General features: G+C 33.6%; 1 protein-coding gene and 3 pseudogenes across 1 annotated transcript; 3 read left to right on the top strand and 1 right to left on the bottom strand.

Moving 5' to 3' along the window:
• The first annotated feature begins 3,066 nt into the window (after positions 1-3,066).
• On the top strand, positions 3,067-5,236 carry LOC115962199 (pentatricopeptide repeat-containing protein At3g25210, mitochondrial). Its single transcript, XM_031081096.1, has one exon. The coding sequence runs from the start codon at positions 3,146-3,148 to the stop codon at positions 4,310-4,312; it is 1,167 nt and encodes a 388-aa protein (XP_030936956.1). The 5' UTR covers positions 3,067-3,145; the 3' UTR covers positions 4,313-5,236.
• Positions 5,237-9,505: 4,269 nt separating this feature from the next.
• LOC115961929 lies at positions 9,506-12,481 on the top strand (annotated as a pseudogene).
• Positions 12,482-14,577: 2,096 nt separating this feature from the next.
• On the bottom strand, positions 14,578-18,556 carry LOC115961928 (annotated as a pseudogene).
• A 3,651-nt stretch (positions 18,557-22,207) lies between these two features.
• On the top strand, positions 22,208-23,365 carry LOC115961927 (annotated as a pseudogene).
• Positions 23,366-23,569: the final 204 nt, after the last annotated feature.

Here is a 23,569-nt window from a genome sequence, read left to right as displayed (position 1 = left end):
TTTGGTGAGGCTATGATTTGATGGTTCAGTGAGTTGGTTGTGGTGTTGGATTTGTTAGATTGCTGGTTGTTGTTGTTGTTGTTGTTTTTTTTTTTTTTTTTTTGCTTCCCGGTCTAGGGTTTTGGGCGTTGTCTAACAGCGATGGTGGTGTTGGAGGTGGTAGTTTGGAGAGATTATGATTTGATAGTTCAGTGAGCTGGCTGTGGTGTTGGATTTGCTAGATTGCTGGGTTTTTTTTTTTTTTTTTTTACTTGCAAATCTGGGTTTTTTTCTAGAGAACCCAACAAAAGAGAGAGAGTTTTTTTGCTTTTTCTACCCTCTTTCGTAAAACTTTGTGCTAATTATGTATATGAAAAATGATGAAACAAATTTTATCTTGACTTGCTTTTTGATATTTTTCTTTTATGTTTTATGTGAAGAAGAAGAAGAAGAAGAAGAAGAATGAGAGAAAAGAGGAGAGAGGCATAAAATATAATTAAAAAGACACATTTACCCCTATTTTTAACGGTGAAAAGGGAGAGGTGGGTTACGGAGGGCACCTCAGGTAGGTTAGTGACACTTTTTCACAAGTGGCTTAGTTAAAACCAGCCAAACCAGAAGTGAGTTAACTACAATTACCCCTTTTTATACATTTAATATCTTTATTTGTATTTTAATCAATATTAAATTAATTTTGTATTCATTATGGTTCGACCTTAAAAACCACATTTCCTTTTCTTGGTTTTTTGAATGGTTCGGGTCTGAAAACCATGTTTGGTATATAACTTCATCTCAAAAAAAGAAAAAACATTGTATATAACTTCTTCTAAATAAATAATAACAATAAAACTTGGTATGTAACATTCTAAAAAAAAAAAATTCTCGGTATAGAACTACCTTCTCAAAAAATAAAAACATTTTTTTTTTTTTTTTGGTTGAGAAATCTCAAAAAATAAAAAGCTTAGATTTATAAACTTTAGGGGTTTCTGTTTTACTAATAAACCATAAGACAGCTTTATGTACTTTTTTTTTTAAAAAAAAAAAATTTATGGCAATACCCTGTGCTATTATTTTGTCATCTCACACCATGTTTGCCTCATCGACAATAATCCAGGGCTGGCTCAAGGTATTGTGAGGTCTAAGGCGACAACTTTAAATGAGGTCTATTCTTATACTTTGAATATTAATAGAATATTTATTTAACTTTTGGTTTTTTTTTTTTCATTTAAAATCTATTTTTTTTAGAAAAAAAATTATAAATTAAAACGAACCCATCGCATTACTCAATGACTATACAACTAAAATAAACACTATTTATTAAATGAAGTAACCAAATACTGAAAAATTATGATTGAAAAGTTTAATAAAGCTATATATTTGATATTTCTAAATAAAATTTGAGTATAAATTTATTTACTAGTGTAAGATTAATGAGTTTTTGTAACATTTATGTGTGAGAGAAATGATTGACCCATCCAATGAAAATATTTTTCTTTAACTGGTTTTTCTTTGATAAAAAAAATAACAACTTTTTATTTATTGGTGAATAATTAGGGCTTAATTAATACTTCTATTGGTACAGAATATCTTTATTGGTAAAAATTTAGGGGTCTTTTTTCATTGGGGGCCTTAGGCGTTTGCCTATTTGGCTCATCCATTGAGCCGACACTGCAATAATCTTTAAAATTATGGACAAAAAGATCAAATTAATTTTATTTAAATTTCCTTTTAAAGCTATATTGGAACTTTAACTAAATTTTTTGGACGAAAATTTGAGTCTATATTAAATTACAAGAAGCAAGTTTAAGTTCAAAATTTAGCTTTTAAAAAAAATGACAAATTTTGTTACAAACTTTGTTATAGCCAATGACTACAATTCACACTATAAAAATTAACATGCCTATATATTTTGAAAATCTAATTATTGAATTGCATGTTCTTAACACAGACGTCAATTTCGTGCCAATTGGAAACAATTTACTATTTGATTTATAAATTTATTTCTTATGCATAATTTTAAATTACAAAAATTTGAGATTTTAATATTATACATAAGAAATAAAATTTTCAAACACAGAGGATATAGAAAGGAAATGTAATCCAATGTTGTTTTTCAAAATTTACATTTAATAAAATGTTTTGAGTAGAATTGTAACTCCTGGTTACAACCAAGTTTGTAACTAAACTTTATAAAAAAAAAAATATTAATAGATAATAATAACAATAATAAATAAATAAATAAATCACTCCAAACCCCAAGCCTTAGTATTTGATTATGCATATTTGAGCATTAACATTAGGGGTTTAAAACCTCCAAATTGCTATTTTGGAACCCACCACATACACCAAAAACCATCTTTACCTAGGTGTTACTGTACCAAATTTTAGTGAATTTTTTATTCCATTAATTCTTTAAGTTGAAGTGAGAGAAGAGAGACAGATGTCTTAGTTTTATATCATTTTATTAGATAATTTATATTATTGTAATATGTTAATGAAAGATAAGATGTTGGGTAGATGGTAAATGAAATGTTAAAATAGATAAGTACAGTTTTTTAGATTATAAAATGAGTATATTTTTAGATAAGTGGATGTTAAAAGCCTCTAAAAAACCACTCCATAGTCCAAACCCCAAACTCTAGTCATCAATTTTGCCAAACCCCATTTGGTAAGAGAATTTAGATACTGAAAAAATGAAGTGAAAATTATCGTTAAAAGATGTTATGAAAACACTTTTCTTTTTTGGTTGAGAATATTATGAAAATACTTTAAAGTACCAATTATGTAAAAATGTGTTTGATACCATATTTCTAATAACATATTTTTAAAAGTAAAAAACACTACTAAATGTTTGGTATGAGTATAAATGCTTGTTTTTAAGAAAAAAAATGTGTAATGTGTTTTATGTATTGTAAACATCATTTGGATTCCACAATGTTAAAGATAATTACAGTAATGTCACTTACTCAAATATTTAAAAAGAAAAAAAAAAAAAAGGAAAAAAAATGCAATGTTGAAAGTTGGAACACCCTTAAATTTGAGAACTACAAGCCTAAAACCTTTTAAATTTACTCCAAAGTCCAAACCCCAAATTGTTTTGTAGTCATAGACTCTGCATAATCCTCTTGTCTGTAATTTGCTTTATGCTCTTTACTTTTGTCTGACAATGCCTCCATCCTTCATCCACCGCCTACTCATCTCCGCTTCCACTCTCCGCAACACCACCCACCTCTCCTCTCTCCACCTCAACCTCACCCTCCTCTCACTCCACCACCACCACCGCCACCGCCACCGCTATCTCTCCTCCACACCCACTCCACCACCACCGCCACCACCACCACCCTTCCACCCCAGAAGCAAAACCCAACTCGAAACCCAGTTCGAAACATGGGTCCAAAACCTCAAACCCGGGTTCACTCCGTCCGATGTGGAGCACACCCTTTGGTCCCAATCCGACCCAGACCTCGCTCTCGACCTCTTCCGCTGGACTGCCTTACAACGTGGCTACACTCACACCCACGCCACCTACTTCACCATCATCAAAATCCTCGTCTCCAACAAGCGCTACGGCCTCGCCGAGACCCTCATCGAAGAGGTACTCTCTGGTGCTTGTGACATTAACATTCCTCTTTATAACTACATTATCAAGTTCTGTTGTGATAAAAGATCGCTCTTTAATCGAGCCTTTGATGTTTATAAGAAAATGTATAATTCCGAGAATTGTAAACCCAATTTACAGACTTATTCCATGTTGTTTAACCTGTTGCTTAGAAGGTTCAATAAGTTGAATGTTTGTTATATGTATTTGCAATCGGCTAAGTCGTTGTCGAAGCAAATGAAGGCCGCGGGTGTGATTCCGGATACTTATGTGTTGAATATGATTATAAAGGCGTACTCGAAATGTCTTGAGGTTGATGAGGCCATTCGGGTTTTTCGTGAAATGGGGTTGTATGGATGTGAGCCAAATGCGTATACTTACGGGTATATAGTGAAGGGGTTGTGTGAGAAAGGGAGGGTTGGTCAGGGTTTTGGGTTTTATGAGGAAATGAAGGGGAAGGGTTTGGTTCCGAGTAGTAGTAGTTATATGATTTTGATTTGTAGTCTTGCGTTAGAACGAAGGTTTGAGGATGCAATTGGGGTTGTTTTTGATATGTTGGGGAATTTAATGGGTCCTGATTTGTTGACTTATAAAACGTTGTTGGAAGGTTTGTGTTGTGAAGGGAGGGGCAATGAGGCCTTTGAATTGCTTGATGAATTGAGGAAGAGGGATCGTTCGATGAGTGAGAAGTTGTACAAGGCTTTGTTAAATGGATTGCATTTTCTATGTCGTTAATTGACTCAATATTGCATTCTTCTGAGTTCAATTGAAGACTTCTATTGACTACCACTTCATGACGAGTAATAGTACTTATGTAATTCTGATTCACAGTCTTGCATTGGAATGGTGATTTGAGGATGTGATTGAGGTTGTGTTTGATATGTTGGGGAATTCGATGGGTCCTGATTTTTTGACTTACAAAACCTTGTTGGAAGGTTTGTGTCAGGAAGGGAGGGGCAGTGAGACCTTTGAACTTCTTGTTGAATTGAGGAAGAGGGATTGTTCAATGAGTGGGAAGATTACAAGACTTTGTTGATTGGATCGCATTTTCCAAGTTGAGAGTAGATTCAATATTTCAGTCTTCTAAGTCATTTGAAGACTACAACTTCATGAGCAAATCAAGCATCTGGACAGAAATATATAATTTAATCACTGGCTGATTTGTCTCAATTGATGAATTCTGCATCTCAGATTCATATAGTGCTGTGATGGTATGAGAAGTTCCCTGAAGATCTATTCACATTGTCTTCTGTATGTAGGGCAACATTGGAATCATCCAGAAAAGAGCAGTCTTGTGCTGGCTGGTTTTAAATTCTATGTTGTCCAATTTTGATATTGATTGTTTCATGTAAAATTGTTTTATTTTAAATGGACACTTTATAGTCATTATAGAATCAGGTTACTAGTTCATGAAACACTCAAATCAGCAGTGAATGATCTTGGTGCTTATTGTGAAGAACAGAGAAAATAGTTTTATCTTGTCAGGGTAAATAGGTTGCCAAATATGATTGTCAGCATTTGGAGGGTACAGGGTGAATAGAACTTCTAAACTTTGCTAAGAAAATTTTGCAATCTTCAGGCCCATTATGGAGAAGACATGCTTTATTACATTATTTTTGGTTGGGATTGGAAGTGGAAATAAAGATGATCTTATATGCTTATTGTTCTCTGGTTATTCCATCTTGCCATACCTTCAGCATTGGAAACTTTGATGATACTCTTTTTTCCAGCACACGACTGTAAGCTATCTTTGCTTATTTCCTTGCTTTGCAACCCAGATTGGATGTTGGGGACAAAACTTAATTGGTTAATTCAGTTTAGAAATCTTGATACCCAGATTGGATGTTGAGTGTAAGTCTTTAGTGGCATTTTCCAATAAAGCATCATTTTCTAACCTAGGCAGATAATTAAACTTTACATATCTTCATTCATATCTTATCTGTGAAAGCTATATAAGTTACTTTCAAATGGGCACCAGTTAATGAACTCATATTGATCCTAAGCACAAATAGTTTTAGGGTCAGATAAATACCATGGCTTCTAAAGGGTAATAACAGGCCATCATTGCACAGAGATTTTTGTTGTGGGGATTAGTTAATGCTATGCAGAATACAAGATTGAAGACATGTGAGGTATGCTACTACCATTTTAAATCAATTTGAATGCATAATTTTCTCCTTGTTCTAGCATGTAATGATTAACTATTTTATTCTTATATTGTACCTCCATTTGTATTTAGACTCAGTGCAGGCCCCAAGAAAGTGAAATCTGAACCATTGCCTGAGGGTATTGTTTCCATGACTTCTGACTTGGAAATGTGATCATTATGGGGCCCCCTGGATAAAAAAAGTTTGTCAATTTATTAGTGGTATGGCCTTGCAGGTTGCATTACTTTGGTTATTTAACTAAAGGGCCATGCATTTTTTAGTTTTCTTGTTCAGCCACTTTTGCTTTAAGGCAAATCTTAGGATGGAAAATCATCTTCCTGGCAAATTTAGGTCAGAGTAGGAGGAATTGTTTTGGCTGCCTTGCTTGTTGACTGTACACATGAACTGCAGGTGCAGAGATATGATTTTTCCATCCTAAAGTTTGCTTGTAGAGGCAATTTTTGAAAAACAAAGTTATTTTTTGGCATGTCTGGATTTCTGTAATTGTATAAGCTTCATAAAGAAATTTATTTCTTTTTTGAGTATATCTCACCCTTGAACCACACCTGATTGTTCAAGATATTAAGAGAGTGGTTGACATTAGAATTGTAGCAAGTGGAGGCTACAAAAATTCTTTTTTAAATAGAGCTTTGTGCTTCAAATGGTGAATTTTCCTTTTTGTTATACAGAAACCTGGTTTTGTAACTTGAATTGTCAGTGTGTTTTAATTGGTTTTTAATTTTAATGTTTTCCAAGAGCTGATTTTACTTTGTTGTTATATGTACTATGTAGTGATCCTGGCCGTGTGCAGAATGATTTTGTGTGTTGTGGTTTGTACTTTCTTTGGTTTAATAATATATCATGCATATCCAAGTGAGGAAAATTAAAAGAGCAATGCTAGGGACATAATATTTTTCACATCTGCTGACATGACCTGTTGTGATTGAAACATGACTTTCACTTGCATCCACCATTAACACCACTTTTATTATGCACCAATCATAAGTCATGCTCATATCAACAATTGTGAAAAATGTTGTAAAGAATATTGTGTCCCTAGACATGCTTTAATACATTATTTTTGGCTGGAATTGGAAGTGGAAAAATTGGGAGAAGATGATCTTATATGCTTATTGTTCTTCGGTTATCCCATCTTGCCATACCTTTAGCATTGGAAACTTTGATGATACTCTTTTTGCCAGCACATTACTGTAAGCTGTGTTTGCTTATTTCCTTACTTAGCTACCTAGATTAGATGTTGGCACTACAAACAACTTGAGTTTTTTCAACATATTTTTATCCACGTTCACTAAAAAGATATTGATAGAAGCTTTAATTTTCTACCGTTGTGCTGGAGTAAAAGCAAGGAAATTAGCATACTTACTTCCACAGTTGGTATAACTTGAAATATGTTTTTAAAAATTAAAAAAAGTTTCTGTTTTGCCCTCAGCTCTGTGAAAAAAAAGGTCAAAAAAATTTGATAGGGAAAAAGTAATATTAATGGCTTGATCATCAACGTGGACAAAGTAAATTAACGGTTTGTAAATGTTGAAAAAGTTGAAAATTTTTCCGTAACGGTTTGTTAATGTTGAAAATAGGAAGGCCAGGAACTTTATAATCAAAGTTTCATAGAGAATACAATTTCTACAATACATTACAGACTTCACAGTCTCTATCTCTCTCTCGCTCTCTCAAAACTCAGAAATTCCAAACTAAATTTCATAGCTCTCGATCTTGATCATGGAAATTTCAAAGCTCTAGATCTCGGCAATCATGGCAATCACATAGCTCTTCATCTCTCTTGGTGCGGTGGTCTCAGCTCCTCCGATTAGGTATGAATCAGTTCTCTCTCTCTCTGCAATTACTTAGCCATCAAATTGATTTTGCTTTGCTTCAGATTCAATAAATTTACCCTTTCTATCTAGTTCTCAAAACTTAGGGTCTCCTTCTGTATTGTGCTCTCCCTTCAAATTCATTAACTATTAAAGTGTTTAGCAAATGTTCTTACTCTGTTTGTTTATGCGTTTATATTTGGTGTATTGCTTACAGTTGAGATTGTAGAGGCATAGGCATAGAATTGAAGAGGTCAAAGGCATACTTGAAATCATTGCATCCATTGGCAAACTTAGCACTTTTTTGTTTAGAGAGTTTTGGCACTGGTGCTTGCCAAATTTTTTTGTGAATTAGCTAATATAGCTCCATGTTTCTTTGTGCATAAGGAATTTATGAATTATAAGAATTCTTGTGTTAGTGTCCGTGTTCTGCCCCAGCCCTGATGTGAACATCAAGGCTGATAGCTTCATAGCTAGGCTCCACGATGGTTGGAGGCTTGAGAAGGTGAATTCCATGAGAGATAAGCAAAAAATGGGCTAGCAGTGCCCATTAAGTGGTACAGTAAAGACCTAAAGTTTTGAAAGGATGGGGTTATGATTGTGTTTTTTTATCACCTTTTGGAACCCATGGAAGAAGATTGGAGTTTGAATTGCGGTTTGCATCATTTGATGGTTTTTTTTTTTATTGCATCAAACAGGGTATGTATAGGATAAGGTTATGCCTTTGGTTGAGGTTCTTGTGATGGTGGCTGAGACACAACTACTGGCTTTGGTTCTTGCTCAGATACAGATGATGGAGAATGAGTAGAAGTGGGAGTAGGCTGAGCGGTTTCTTGAATTGTAGGTTGTGATAACTGATAAGTGTGACCTGTAGTGTTAAAAATTGACTGCTCGCTCTCTCTTTCCGCCTTTAATAAATACTAATGAAATAATGGGAATTGTGAAGTGCCCAACTGGGTACTCTCTAAATTGAGTTGAGTGGTCATTGACTAGTAGTGTGTGTGTATATATATATATATATATATATATATATATATATACTGTCAATGCTGTTCAGGAACTCAGATGGGCTGATTTAAGTCCACCTTTCTTTCCTTCTTCCTTTTTGCAGTCTGATGTAAACCAAGATTACTCTTATGTTAATGAGAAAATCTGATTTCCATTATTAAAAAAAAAAATAAAAAATAAAAAAAAGACTAGTATATATAGGATAATCTTGGTAACAAATAGGGCTCCATTAAAACTGACTCTGTTATCTCTGTATAAACATGGTTACAAATAGGGCTTCATTAATTTATAATGCTTCTCGAACTCAACTTCGAAACTATCATGATTTGGGTGGAAGGAAAAGCATGGAACACAGAAGAGAAACTGTAATACAACAAATTCGTTCCTTTCAGTTTTTTTTGGCTTTTTTAATTTAAAATTGAATAAATAAACAATGGAATGAAAAATTTGTAAGAAGTCTCAAGGAAGGCATAAGTAAGGTCTGGTAGATCTGTGGACAAAACCCTCATAACTTTTTTTTCTAATAGTTCACAGATTCCATATTTATTTATATGTGACTTAATAACCTCTGCAAGATAGTTTACAAATCATGTAAGAAAAATAATATCCACTCTAATCAAATGTGGACATCTTCTATGTTTTCTTTATGGAAATCCAGAATTTATATGGTGAGCTATATTGTGTTTATCGTTTGATTTTCTTTTTCTGAGCTTTGGATAGGATTTGATATGGGCTTCGTAACTTTCTTTCTATTAACCTCTTATAATTCTCAATTTATTATATGAGTTAGTATTGATGCTGATTTTGTGGATTTTGTGTATTTGATCTGAGAGTTTGATGGGGATTTTGAAAATTCTATTCTATGTTTATGTTTAGCTAATTTGATAATTGAAAATTGGCACCTACATGCTTATAGTCAGAGATAAAGATAATTCCAATACATGCCAGTTCTCGTTGGTTTAGGTGGTAGTGGAACTTTAATTGAGAAAGATAAAAAGTCTGGTTTTTTTATTCTTGAATGAACACACTGATGACTTGAGAAACTTTCAAACAAAGACAAGTGAGTACTAAACAGTGATTTTTAACCGGTTTATTACTGGGACCCCCTTTGATGGGTGGTTAGGGTGATTGATCGAATGAAATTCTCATCAATGTTTTAAATAATCAATTCTTTAAATTAGGTAACTGGATTCGAGAGCTCTTTCAAAAGGGTCAACCTCAACCTAAAAAAGTCTTAACAACTATTTCCATGCTAGCTAACAATCTGTTTGTGCTAAACAGTCTGACATGACCATGAATTATGTTGATGACTTTCATGTTGTACTCTAAGGCTAGTTCCCGTGTTTAAAGATGTCGTAGAAATGTACAACATCCTATGAGAAAGATGTTTATGTGCTAAACAGTTCCAAGTAGTCCCTTAATGTATAAACAATATCTCATCTAAAATTCTTCTCAATTTCTGGCTTTGTATCACATTTTAGCCAACCAAGTCTAAAATTTACCTATATTAGGTCATGCAAAGTTATCCGAATGAAATCATGCAAAATTATGAAGAAAAAAAAATACGAAACCATGCAAAATTATGAAAATAAAAAATAAAAAAATACGTGGTTGCTATAGTAATCGTATAAATTTTGCATTTTATTTTTTATTTTTTCTTTACATATCCAAATGATGAAAAAAAGAGTCGATGATGATTATTGTGTATGAGGAAAAGAGAAACAATTTAAAAAAAAAAATCAACAAAATTTGATATTTTAATGACATGTTGTGTAAAATAAATAATCTAATGTGATTTGTTTTGAAAAGTGAGTATGTAAAATAGAAAAAGTAAGTTTCTATGCTTTTTTTTTTTTTTTTTTTTTTGAGATAATATAGATAGAAGACACAGGGGATGAGAAAAGAAGTAGGAAGACAAGACTTGCAACACTAGCGCTTACGAAAAGACCTAACTTTTGTAATTTCTATGCTAAAATAGATGAAAGTTTTTGCACGAAATTATGTGAATATTCTTACTAGCTTTTTACATATTTAAGTGAAGATACATTTTTTATATATCATCACATGCGCTCCACACGTGCGATGAGGCTCTTTTTTATTTATTTTGAGTTTAATATAATTTTTCAATTTGAATTTATCTATTGTTAGTGAGGTTACACAGAAAAAGATTTTTATAAAACTAAAATTTAGGATTTGAAATGGAGTAAACTACTGGGTTTAGTGTGTGTTAGTTTTTAGGAAAAAAAAAAAAGTGTCAAATGTAGGTGAGATATGTTTAGATAGAAAGTGTGCTAATTTTTAGGAAAAAAGTTTCTTCGGTAGTTTTTTGTTTTTGTTTTTGAATTTTGTTGAATTACAATTTTAACCATTTTTTATTTTTTAAGAATAAAAATTATCTAATTAGATTAGGAGTATTTTTAACATTTTTTGAAGTCATAACTAACTTTTTGAATCTTCTTCATATATAGAGCTAAATACAAAGAGTCAATAGTTTAATTTGGCGAAAATTTCTTTTGACAGTGTATTATCAATAATGTTATTCAGTCATGTACCTCTCAAGTCTCAATAAATATCTATCGATAAACATCGACCATTTATCTAATGAGTTCTACTTAATTTAATATATTGAAAGAGAAATTTTCATCTTTCCACAATGAATTCTTGTCGAAAAAGAAGAACCAGATTTTAAAAAATTGAAAAAAAATTTAAAAACAACTTCCTGTTATGTAGATTCTAGAAGCAAGAGCTTGCCTTGCTTGACGGTGCCAGAGGCCCAGGTCCCAGGACTTGATGGCCTTGCTTTGTGGATTGTAAGCCACTAGTTGGACCTTGGGTCGGCTCAGTACTCCACACAATCGTACTTGTTGGGATTTTTTCTGGTCCATCACTGCACACCAAAGGCCCGTCATCAAGGACTCTTCAAGTGATTGGACTTTGGACATGGTTCCATACTCCCATGAGGAACTGCACGTGTTTTTATTTTTATTTTAAGATCAGGCCACTCATAGTGATTGCTCTCTGTGTACTCCATTATTTTCCAATTGTTTTCTATATTATCTTTTCCAAATTACAATTTGTTTATGCTACAGAGTAGGCTCCACTTCACATGGTAGCCCACGAATTCTCTTCAATTTCACCTTGTAATTAGTCTACTTGATAATTAGTTTTTGGAACAGTTCTGTGTCATGTTACAGTTTTCTAGTTCTACACAGGTCTCTTGTTTTGATCCTTGGTTCTTTTTGGCAGGAGATTTCATTCTTTAAGCGACTTTGGGGTGATTTGGAGATTCAATTTTCCATATTAATGTTTTATTCCCCTGCATCTTTTTCAGGTCTACAGTTAACACCAAAAGGTTTGTTCATGCAGTTCTTCAGTGAGGATAGCTATATATATGCCATATAGGTCTCACTACAGTGAATTTGAGACAAAAACCGATTCCTTTTATTTGCCAAAAATGATAGAAATCTTCACTTACCCAGCTTACAGACAGTTATGTCAGATGTTCGTTGCAATAATCTTCTTTCAGAGTTCTGAATGCATTTTAGCAATTGCCATTCATGGGACATAAAATGTGACTCTTAAATCTCTTCTGATCAGCAAAAACTATATCATGGCAAATGGCAATGCTCTTCTCACTGCTATAGTACTTCATTGAAATTTTTTTTATTTCCTGGGCTGAAGGAACACTAGTGGGTAAGCAACTTGGGCCTTGCAGTGGTTATAGTTGACGAAATCATTAGGAAAACATCAATTATTACAGCTGGCCAGGCCTTCACACATCTTATCACGATTAATCATGAGGAGCATCACAAATTGATTACTCATGGAATCTATAAATGTGTTCGACATCCTGGATACTGTGGTTTCTTCATCTGGTCAGTTGGTACTCAGATAAATGCTTTGTAATCAGTGGCGACTCCAGGAATTTTGTCCAGGGTGTTTCTATTCCACTTTAAAAAAATTTCGGGTCATTTTGGTCTATTTCGGATGTTTCGGGACATTTCGGTAAATACCGGCCGAAATTCAAGATTTGGCCAGTATGAAGTTTGTGCTTTAAAAAAAAAAAAAAAAAAAGTTCTTAAAACCAAAACAAATTTGCATTTTGTACACCAAAAAACCTCAAAAGGAAAAAAAAAATGAAAAGAAAAGAAATGAACAAAGGTACCTAACAATAAATTATAAGTTCATTTGAAATATTAATAAAATTATTAATTATTATTGTTTAGTTTTTTTGCTGAAAAATATTTCAAATGAACTTATAGTTTATTGTTTAGTTGTTTCATAAATTTTTTTGTCTTTTATAAACTATAATTTTTTGTATTGTTGTTTCATTAATTATTAAATTATTAATTGTTGTTTAGTTTAACATAATTTAATTTGTTTGTCTTTTATAATGTATTGATTAATTATTTATATTGCTTTAATTATTGTTGTTTAGCCTAACAATAAACTATATTGCTTTAATTTGTTTGTCATTAATTATACTGCTTTAATTTGTTATATTGTTTAGCCCCATGTGCACATTACACTAAAAGAGCCACTGATGTGCACATTACACATCCTATGTGCAGCACAATAATTAAAGCACTAAAGCAGTGTAATGTGCAGCCCAGCCCCATGTGCCCATCTACCCCCACCCTACTCAACACACAAGCACGCCTCATGCCTGATGCCCCCTGCCAATCAAGAAATTTCACAATCACACATTACACTAAAAGACAATTAATATCTCACCAACGCCAACACACAACACACACCAACACCAACACCAACGGATAAGATAAACTGATAAAGCCAAATTCAAAAAGTCAAAAACAGACAAAAAAATTAATAAAGCTAAAGTTCGGCCAATCACAGATAGAGAGAGTTTCATTCATTTCATAAGAGAGAGAGTTAGTTTATTAAAGAATAAAGAGAGAGAGAGAGAGAGAGAGAGAGAGAGAGAGAGAGAGAGAGAAGTTTAGTTAGCTTAGTAAAATGAAATACCTTGAGGGAGGGAGCATCGGAGTAGCCGAGCAGGGAGGCTTGAAGGCTAAGGCTGCTGAGGCAATGGCGAGCGATCTGCCAATCTCCGTCCTCCGATGAGGGTTAGCGATGAGTGACGCAGAGGGGCAAGCGAGCGACGACAACGATCTGGACTGGGCTGATCCGATCCGATCTAGAGATTCTCCGACAATGTGACCGATCCGATCTCCGTTTGTTGGCTGGAGGCTCAAGCAGCGTTGCTCTGAGAGTGAGGGACTGGGGCATTGTTGTCTTTAGGTTTGCTTTAGGCCCTTTAGTGATTTTTTTTTTTTTTTTTTTTTTTTTTTTTTTATTTTTTTTTTTTTTTTATAAAGCCTTTAGTGATTTCTGATTTAGACCTTTAGGGACTGAGGTGTTGCTCTTTTTTTCTTTTTTTCTTTTTCTTTTTTTGATTTGAGAATCTGTGGGTTTAATACCTCTGTAATTTGTTGGGCTTGCCGTGGGCTTGGCTCTGTTACAATTTATTTTTTTGGGGTTTTTTTTTTTTTTTGCTTGAAAGTAGAACAAATAATTTTTTTTTTTTTTTTAATTTGAGGGTGTTCCTAATACAGAGAAATATAAAAAAAAAAAAAAAAAAAAATTTTTAAAAAATATTTCAGGTTTTTTTTTTTTTTTTCTAAGTCAGGGTGTTCCTGGGAACACCCTGAGTTGCACATGACGTCGCCACTGTCTATGATCCCCAAAACATGTATCCCCAAATGTAGTTTCTTACAATGCAATCCAAGTAAAAATTAGTTATTTTTGTCATTTCTTGTAAAATTAATATCCCGTCCGGGGGTCTAAACAACCGAATATGTTACTCCAACATTTTGATATAGAAGAAAATTTAGTTGTACAACCAAGATCATCTAAAAAGAACGACCATAATGACTAGTATATTACAACTTAGGACATCACCATTTTATGTGACAATTCTCATTTGCAATTTTATTTAAGCTAATTTGGATTTGAAATGTAGCAGGACCTCAACTTGGATTCTCTAACCTCTTCAAATCCTAGAACCTAGAAAAGAATTTTTTATTGAATGTAGTTCCTTGCTAACTTCCTCCATTTTCATTCTTTCCTTTTGCGACTCCACAGAACATGCAAGACCAATTTCAAGGACTGAGACTAAGCACTTATACACATTAGCTTCCACTTGGCTATGGTTAAAAATACCTTGAGTTTCTTCATCTGCTTCAATTTCATTCTCATTATAATATTCTCTAGCTGCCACTACAGCTACTGGCATTTCTTCAACTTCTCTAATGAGAAGTGCTGGGTCCACAATTTGAACAAGTTGTTTTGGCAATGCCATCCTAACAAAACTATGGAGATTGAGATCATCTTTAAACATTTCATCAGTAGGCCTCTTTCCCAAAAACATCTCTAGTAGAAATACTCCAAAGCTATACACGTCCCCCTCAGTTGATACGTCGCTGCCCATGCCATACTCTACAATTTATGATATATAAGAAGATTTTGCAATTCATGTTATAATGAGATTTGGGATTTAATGAGAGTGCAAATTCATTTGATTCATCAAAAACCAAAAAGAATTTGAACTTCAGAAAGAAGGGTATGATAGATGCTATCATTTCAAAATTTCATGTGAGAAAATGATAATTTCTACATTAGAATAGCACCATAGGTCTCTAGTGGAACTTTTTTTTTTTTTTTTTTTGAGGATCTTGGGAGGTAATTTTTTTTTATTTATATGAAGCACAAGAAACATGGTTGATGGTTAAGATTACGACAATGTAATCAAATTATTTTACAATTGATACGGATATGTTGCACACATTAGGTACTAGCCTTCCTAAATGCCTTCGCTAGACCCATGTTCAAATAATATTAGGTGTCCTATAATTATTCATTACTTGATTAATGGTGGTTGACATGCAATGACAAAAAACATAAAACAAAACATTAGATCTGTTTTGAGACCAGCTATACCATATTTGATATTGTTGATTGACAAGTTATCATCACAACATAAAGAGTTGAGGAAATAAATGCCTAAAAAAAAAGGCATGGCCAATGGATAGTCAATAATTGATGTCTGTCAATTAATCAAATTTATGATTTATCAAGGTATAAACCATGTTGTGAGTTTGTGTGATTTCTATGTTGCATATTAATACAAAGAAAATTTTATATTCATAGAAAGATAATTTCAAAAAACAATTCAATATGTTTTGGGGAAAAGTACAATTCAATATGTTTTGAACAACTATTATTAACAAGATTCATGAGCATTTTTAAGAAATTAGACACAGTTGGAAATATAATTACCTAGAGCAGCGTAGCCAATAGATCCCTTTATCCCAATTGTACTAGTTTGATTTTGAGAAGAATCAGTAACAGTTGAGAGGAGTCTCGCTAAACCAAAATCACTTAGATGAGCAATCATGTCATTGTTAAGAAGAATATTGCTTGGCTTCAAATCACAATGAATGATTGGTTGCACAAAATGATTGTGAAGATAATCTAATGCACAAGCAACATCAATTGCAATATTTAGCCTTTAAAGAAGGCTCAAGACCCCTGATTGATCTTCCCCGTCTATCTTTGGATGAAGCCAGATATCTAGACTCCCATTTGTCATGAATTCAAAGACTAGAGCTTTAAATTGATTCCCACTGTAATCCATGCTCGAGCAACATGTTAATATCTTGACAAGATTCCTATGTCGGATATTTCTTAGTACATTACATTCAACCATAAAACTCTTGGAAGCACCCTTTCGTTGAAGGTTAAGGACCTTTACAGCAACTAATCTTTCCTCGGGGTGAAGAAATCCTTTATATACAGAGCCAAAAACTGCCAGTCCCAACTAAGTTACTAGGAGAAAATCCATTGGTTGCCTGATAAAGCATTTTATAAGAAACATTTGGAAGGAGGTCTATTATTGAGCCCAAAGAAGATGAATTCATTTTTGATATTTTCCTCCAATGAAGAAAAAGAATGAATGAAAACAGAAGGAAACATACCACAACAACAATGATTGCAATTTTAAGTTTGAATGAAAGGGACTTTGTAGGTTTCATGACTTCAATTGGACATGGAGGCAACATCAGTTGTGGAACACCAACACAAAGTTTAGTATTTCCGATCACTGATATAGCACTTGCATTTTTTTAAACTCCCTCTATTGGCACCTTACCCTCGATATCATTGAATGAGAGGTTCAATTTTTTTAAAGAAGGAAGCTTTTCTAAAACTTTTGGAATTGAGCCTGACAAGTTATTTCTTGAAACATCAAATAATTTGAGGCCTTTTAAGAAAGCCATAGATGAAGGTAAGGATCCTTCAAAGGAATTACCTTGCAAGCTAAGGTACTCCAAGCTCAAACTATTTCCTATGGAGCTAGGAATTTCTCCAGACAAATTATTCTCAGAGATATCAAGTTGGTTAATATTTTTCAGATAGCCTACTTCGAAAGGTAGTTTGCCAGTAAATGAGTTGTGAGACAAGTTAAGTAGTATTGAGAGGGAAGATAGACCAATAAGCTGCGGGGGGATGAATCCACTAAGATTATTTTGTGAAATGTCTAAGCTTTGCAAATTTGGGCAATTACCAAGACTTGGAGGTATGCTTCCTTCTAATCTGTTTTCATCTAAATCGAGTAGGAATAACTGAGTAAGGTTGCCTATGAAGGTTGGTAATTCTCCTAACAATCTATTTCCATTTAAATGCAATGCTTGTATTTTCTGAAACTTCTCGAAAATAGTGGGAATGAGGCCTGTGAAAAGATTATGATCCATGCCTAAGCCAATTAAGTTGACAAGATTCCCTAATGTTACTGGAATAGTTCCTGAAATTTCATTGGCTCCAAAATATAATTCAGTAAGTTGGGTTGACAAGTTGCCTACAGGTATAGGCAAAACACCTCCAAATTGGTTTGTACTTAAATCCAATATATCTAGTTTACTACAATTGGTCAAAGATTTTAAGAAATCCAGACTCCTTCCTAGGTAATTGTTACTCAAGTCTAGCCATTGAAGATCTAGCAGATTTCCCAAATTAGTTGGAATTAATCCCAAAAAATTGTTTTCACTTAGATCAAGGATTTGAAGTTGAGATGCATTGCATAATGAAATAGGAATTGGCCCAGAGAATTCATTAGAACCAAATAAAAATACTTTTAGATTAGGGAGAGTGAGGCCAATGTTGGTTGGCAGTGTATCGTTGAGTTGGTTTACTGAGACTGCGATTTGTTGGAGAGATGATATATTGTAAAGGGAGAAAAGGATTGTACCTGAGATTTTATTGGATGAAATGCTGAAATAGACTAAGCTTTTTAGATGACCAATGCGATATGGTATATTTCCCACCAATTTGTTGATTACTAGAGATAAAACTCGAATTGATGAAAGATTTCCAAAAGATGGTGGAATTCTTCCTGTCAGATTGTTTACACCAAGCCGAAGCAATTTAAGCTTCTTCAAAGAGCCTAACTCTGCTGGAATTTTCCCATTAAGTTCATTCCAGTTAAAATTTATGATTCTAGCATTGGAGCAGTTGGATAAGATGGATGGTACTTCACCTTCCAATGTGTTATTGTTAAGATAGACCTCTTGCAATCGGAACAAATGACCAACTTCATGTGGGATTTTGCCATAGAAGCTATTGTTTTGGAGATAGATAATCCTAAGGAACGTGAGGTTGCTGGTGTGAGGTGATATGGATCCTCGTAACTTATAGCCTTGTAGGTCCAAGGCCGTGACTCTTTGGTGTCGTCGGCCACATGTAATTCCAAACCAGTTGCAGAAGTGCATAGAATCATTCCATGAGCTCAACATCATATGTGGGTCATGAGTTATAGATTCTTTGAATTTAATCAAAGCCAAACGATCAGTCTCGTTTGTTGGAGCATAGGCAGTAATGGTGGGTTGCAGTAAGTACAATAAGTTTATAGAAAAAAGAAGAATGACATGAAGGTGCATAGGCCAAAGTGCATATAAGTTGGTTTGGTGAAGCTTCATTTGGTTTGAGGGGGCAGGAAGCTGGTAAATTTTTTGTTGGTGTCAGATATGCAACTTAACAATCAACTTCACTTGGTTGTAGTTATGTAAGGGGGATGAGTGAAGATCTATTTATAGAATATATTTTTGGTAAAGGTGGACTCACAATGAGAGCTAAGGTTGGAACAGAAACAGTGTGCCAGGAAAGTCTGGGAAAGCCTTAAAGACTTAGGAATCATACCAAGATAACACCATTTAGGAAAAAATCAGCATCACCCACTAAGTGTAAAGTGTGCAATTCTTGTGCCGTTTGGATTCCATGGACGTCTCCATTACCTCATTAGTCTTCTAGTAAATTGAACATAAATCATTTCACTCATTCAATGTATTGGAGTATTGCTAGAGTTGCAAGAAATATGTTGTTAACTTGTTATCACTTACTAACGTTTTACTTATTTTATTTTTTATTATATTTTATATAAGCGAAGAGCCAATAGTTTTATTTGGTGAAAATTTCTTTTGACAATGTATGATGCTGTTCAGTCATGTGTCTCATGTGACTCACAAGTCTCAATGAACATCAAGTGATAAACAGCGACCATTTCTCTAATGAGTCCCACTTAATTTAATATATGAAAGAGAAATTTTCATCATTCCACAATGAATTCTTTTTGAAAAAGAAGAACCAGATTTTTGAAATTGAAAAAAAAAAATTAAAAATAACTTCTTGTTATATAGAAGCAAGAACTTGCCAAAGCACCAACCAGCAATTAGGGGTGTGCAACCAACTCGCCAAACCAACCCGATTCAACCTAACCGGTCTGTTTTTAGGAGTTGGTGGGTTAGATTGGTTATGAAATTTTTTTTAATAGTGGGTCGGGTTGGGTTTAGGTCATAATAATCACAAACCCGCCTAACCCAACTCGACCACTTATATATTTAAAATTTAAATTATATATATTTAAAAATATATTATATAATTAATAATTTTTTATTTAATTTTTTCCCCTATTTGACTCTTCTTATATAAAACTCAATTACCTCGCATACCCTAGTTGGATATATTTTGTTTATAACTGAGTTGGAATACTAGTTCATAAATATTCTGTTTATCAACTTAGGTGGCACATGTATTTTTTTTGCTAAATTTAATAATAATAAATAAATAAATAAAAACTGTCCAACTCATAAATTCAACTTGACCCAACCCGATCCATGTGGGTTGGGTTGTATTTATTTTAACCCACCATGGTGGGTTGGGTTGAAAAATCTCTTTAACCCTACCTAACCCGACCCATGAACACCCCTACCATCAATGGTGCTAGAGGCCCAGGTCCCATGACTTTATGTTCTCGCCTTGTTTTGTGGATTGTAAGCCACTAGTTAGACCTTGGGTTGGCCCAATACTACACACCATAGGCCCACCATCAAGGACTTTCTTTTATATCAATTCTTTTCTTATTTTCGAGAGGAAAATGTTTAGAGAGAAACCCTTCAAACTTCTCTCATATCTTTTTATTGAATATAAATTTTGAAAATTTAACTGTTGAATTGCATGTTTTTATTATATCTTCCATGTTTGCAAAATTTCAAAAAAATCAAAATATCAATAACTATGTTATTAATAAAATGTTTAAATTTCAAATTTTTGTAATCTAAAATTATGTATAAAAAATAAGTTTATTGATCAAATAGTAAATAACATCTAATTTGAACGAAATTTAACATGCGTGTTAAGCACATAAAGAACATGCAATCCAAACAATTAGATTTTCAAAATTCTCATCCAATAAAAATATATACGAAGAGTTTAAAGGATTTCTCTCCATCCGATCTCTTATATTGGCATGCATAGTGGGTGTTTTTCATGTTTCAGTTTCTTCTAATGCGCTAGGTTTTATTTTATTTTATTTTATTTTTTTGAGAAGGTTCTAATGCGTTAGGTTTAGAGAGAAACCTTGTCATTTCAGAACCTAACGCATTAGAAGAAATTGAAACATAAAAGATACCGCAGACCAATATAAGGGATTGGATATGGTTGATGGTTCCATAATCCCATTAGGAAATTGCACGCGTTTTAATTTTTATTTTAAGATCAGGCCACTGATACCGATTTCTCTCTGTGTACTAATTACTTTCCAATTGTTTTCTATATTATCTTTTCCGATTAAAATTTGCTTTATTCTACAGAGTAAGCTCCACTTCACATGGTAGGCCACGCATTCTCTTCTACTTTTTTCCATTGATTCTACAATGTGTTGCTTCTTTGTTTGTTTCTTTGTTTTTCACCTGCTACTAGTTACCAAAATAATGAAAACATTGAAGGGTTTTTTTTTTTTTAATACTCTTTAATCTGACTTTTCACAAAAGAATGTACTCAGCAATTATTGAATCCTTCCTTCACCTTGAATTTTGAGAGATTCGGCCAGCTAATCAGCTCACATCAAACGTTTTCCATAAGCCATTAATCTGTATATGTCTAACACAGTTTTTATGATTTGCTGCATTTTAGAACCTTTTATACTGTCGGTGCCACTTTGTGAAGTATGGATGTGGCATAAACAGCCCAAAAGTTTTGGCTCTTTTATTATATTGTTAATTTTGCTAAACAATGAGATAGAAAAATGAAATTCAGGTCAGGAAAATATCAACCCAGATCTTTAGTTAGCTCTGGCCTATGATTTAGAAAAAGTTCATAGGGCTCTAATTTTTCCTCCAGCCCAATATGTACTTTTGATACATTTTAGGTGGAGGAGAGAGGATAAGAGTCGAATCTTGGATGTTTTTGTTGAAAATACCAAACAATGACATTGAGCTATACATATTAATCAAAATAAAATAACTGCTTCATTTTTGCTTCGTATCCCGTTCATATTAGGATTGCCATGTTTTCGCCAAAAGCTTGTAAAAGTTATGCAGAAAAGAGAATGCATGACAAATTTGTCCCACACAGGCAAGCAATTTTACTAGTGCATATTTGATACATTGCATTACAAAATGAAATCTTTTTTTTTTTTTTTTTTTAAATGCCATGCTCAAACGCATACTTGTTCTTCACCCTGTGTTGCATATGTCAAGAAAGCATTACCATTCAGCAAATCAGACAAGATGGTAAAGAAAGATTTGTATAGGTCCACCCTGTAAAATATTTATTATCGTTATGATTGAGATGAATAAAGAATTCAGAACCTATGCTACCGACACTGGGACACAGGATCTTCAAGAACACATCACAGAATACAAACTTTGAAAACATTGCAACAACCATCTGATTAAAAATGTTATTCATCTCGATAAGTTACACAAAGCTGGAGAAACCAACAAATAATTTATTTCTATATATACACTAAAGATACACGTCACAACAATGTGCATTTTATGCCCTTCAATAAAAGACACTGACCCTTCCAATAATTTAACTCACATCACTCAGATTTGAAGAAACTGACTTTCAAACGAGGAGAAAAAGGGGAAAAAATAGAACAAACATGTTTCAGAGAATCAGATGCAATAACTTTACTACTTCCTAAACACAATACACTAATTTCACAAACACTCCTTGCTCACATTACTATCTCTGGCTTCAAAATGCTTGCTTTGATCTCTTTGTGGGGCAAAACCACACCACCATTACTGTAAATTTCATCACACACATGTACATCTTCACCAAGAATGGTCATGTTGTCATGTTCTCCACACGGGCCCATTGCCCAACAGTGGAGTGCCGCTGGAGATGCAAGCATGCTTCTTGATGCGGACTCCCCGCATTACCGTGCAGCGAGTGAGACTCTGAAGTCTCAATGAACATCAAGTGATAAACGGCGCCATTTATCTAATGAGTTCCACATAATTTAATATTTTGAAAAAGAATACATCTTTCCACAATGAATTCTTGTCGAAACAGAAGAACCAGAATTTTTGAAATTGAAAAAAAATTTAAAAACAACTTCTTGTTATGTAGATTCTAGAAGCCAGAGGCCCAGGTCCCAGGACTCTTTTTTACATCATCTCTCTTCTTACAATTTGTTTGTGCTACAAAGTAGGCACCACTTCACATGGATAAGAAGTTTTTTGGAACAGTTCTGTGTCATGTTACAGTTTTCTTGTTCTACACAGGTCTCTTGTTTTGATTTTTGGTTCTTTTCGGCAGGAGATTTCATTCTTGAAGCGACTTTGGGGTGATTTGGAGATTCAATTTTCCATATTAATGTTGTATTCCCCTGCATCTTTTTCAGGTCTACAGTTAGCACAAAAAAGTTTCTTCATCTAGTTCTTCAGAGAGGATAGCTATATATATGCCATATAGGTCTCACTACATTGAATTTGAGACAAAAACTGATTCCTTTTATTTGCCAAAAATGACAGAAATCTTCACTTACCCAGCTTACAGACAGTTATGTCCGATGTTCGTTGCAATAATCTTCTTTCACAGTTCTGAATGCATTTTAGCAATTGCCATCCATGGCACATCAAATGTTACTCTTAAATCTCTTCTGATCGGCAAAAAAATATATCATGGCAATGCTCTTCTCACTGTTGGAGCACTTCATTGAAATTTTTTTATTTCCTGGGTTGAAGGAAGACTGGTGGTTAAGCAACTTGGGCCTTGCAGTGGTTATAGTTGGCAAAATCATTAGGAAAACATCAATTATTAGAGCTGCTCAGGCCTTCACACATCTTATCAGGATTAATCATGAGGAGCATCAAAAACTGATTACTCATGGAATATATAGATGTGTTCAACATCTTGGATTCTGTGGTTTCCTCATCTGGTCAGATAAATGCTTTGTAATCCCCCAAACGCAGTTTCTTGCTGTGCAATCCAAGTAAAAATTAGTTATGTTTGTCATGTCTTGTAAAATTAATATCCTGTCTAGTAAGGTCGGGGTCTATACAACCAAATATATTACCTCCAACATTTTGATACAGAAAGAAATTTAGCTCTGCAATCAAGATCATCTATCCAGAAAAAAAAAACAAAAAAAAAAACAAAACAAAAACAAAAACAAAAACAAAACGTAACAATCAGTACAT

This window comes from Quercus lobata, chromosome 9 (assembly GCF_001633185.2).
Source record: "Quercus lobata isolate SW786 chromosome 9, ValleyOak3.0 Primary Assembly, whole genome shotgun sequence".
NCBI classification, from domain to species: domain Eukaryota; kingdom Viridiplantae; phylum Streptophyta; class Magnoliopsida; order Fagales; family Fagaceae; genus Quercus; species Quercus lobata.
The sequence above is the reverse complement of the archived record's forward strand: the minus strand, read 5'-3'. Positions and strand labels throughout refer to the sequence as shown.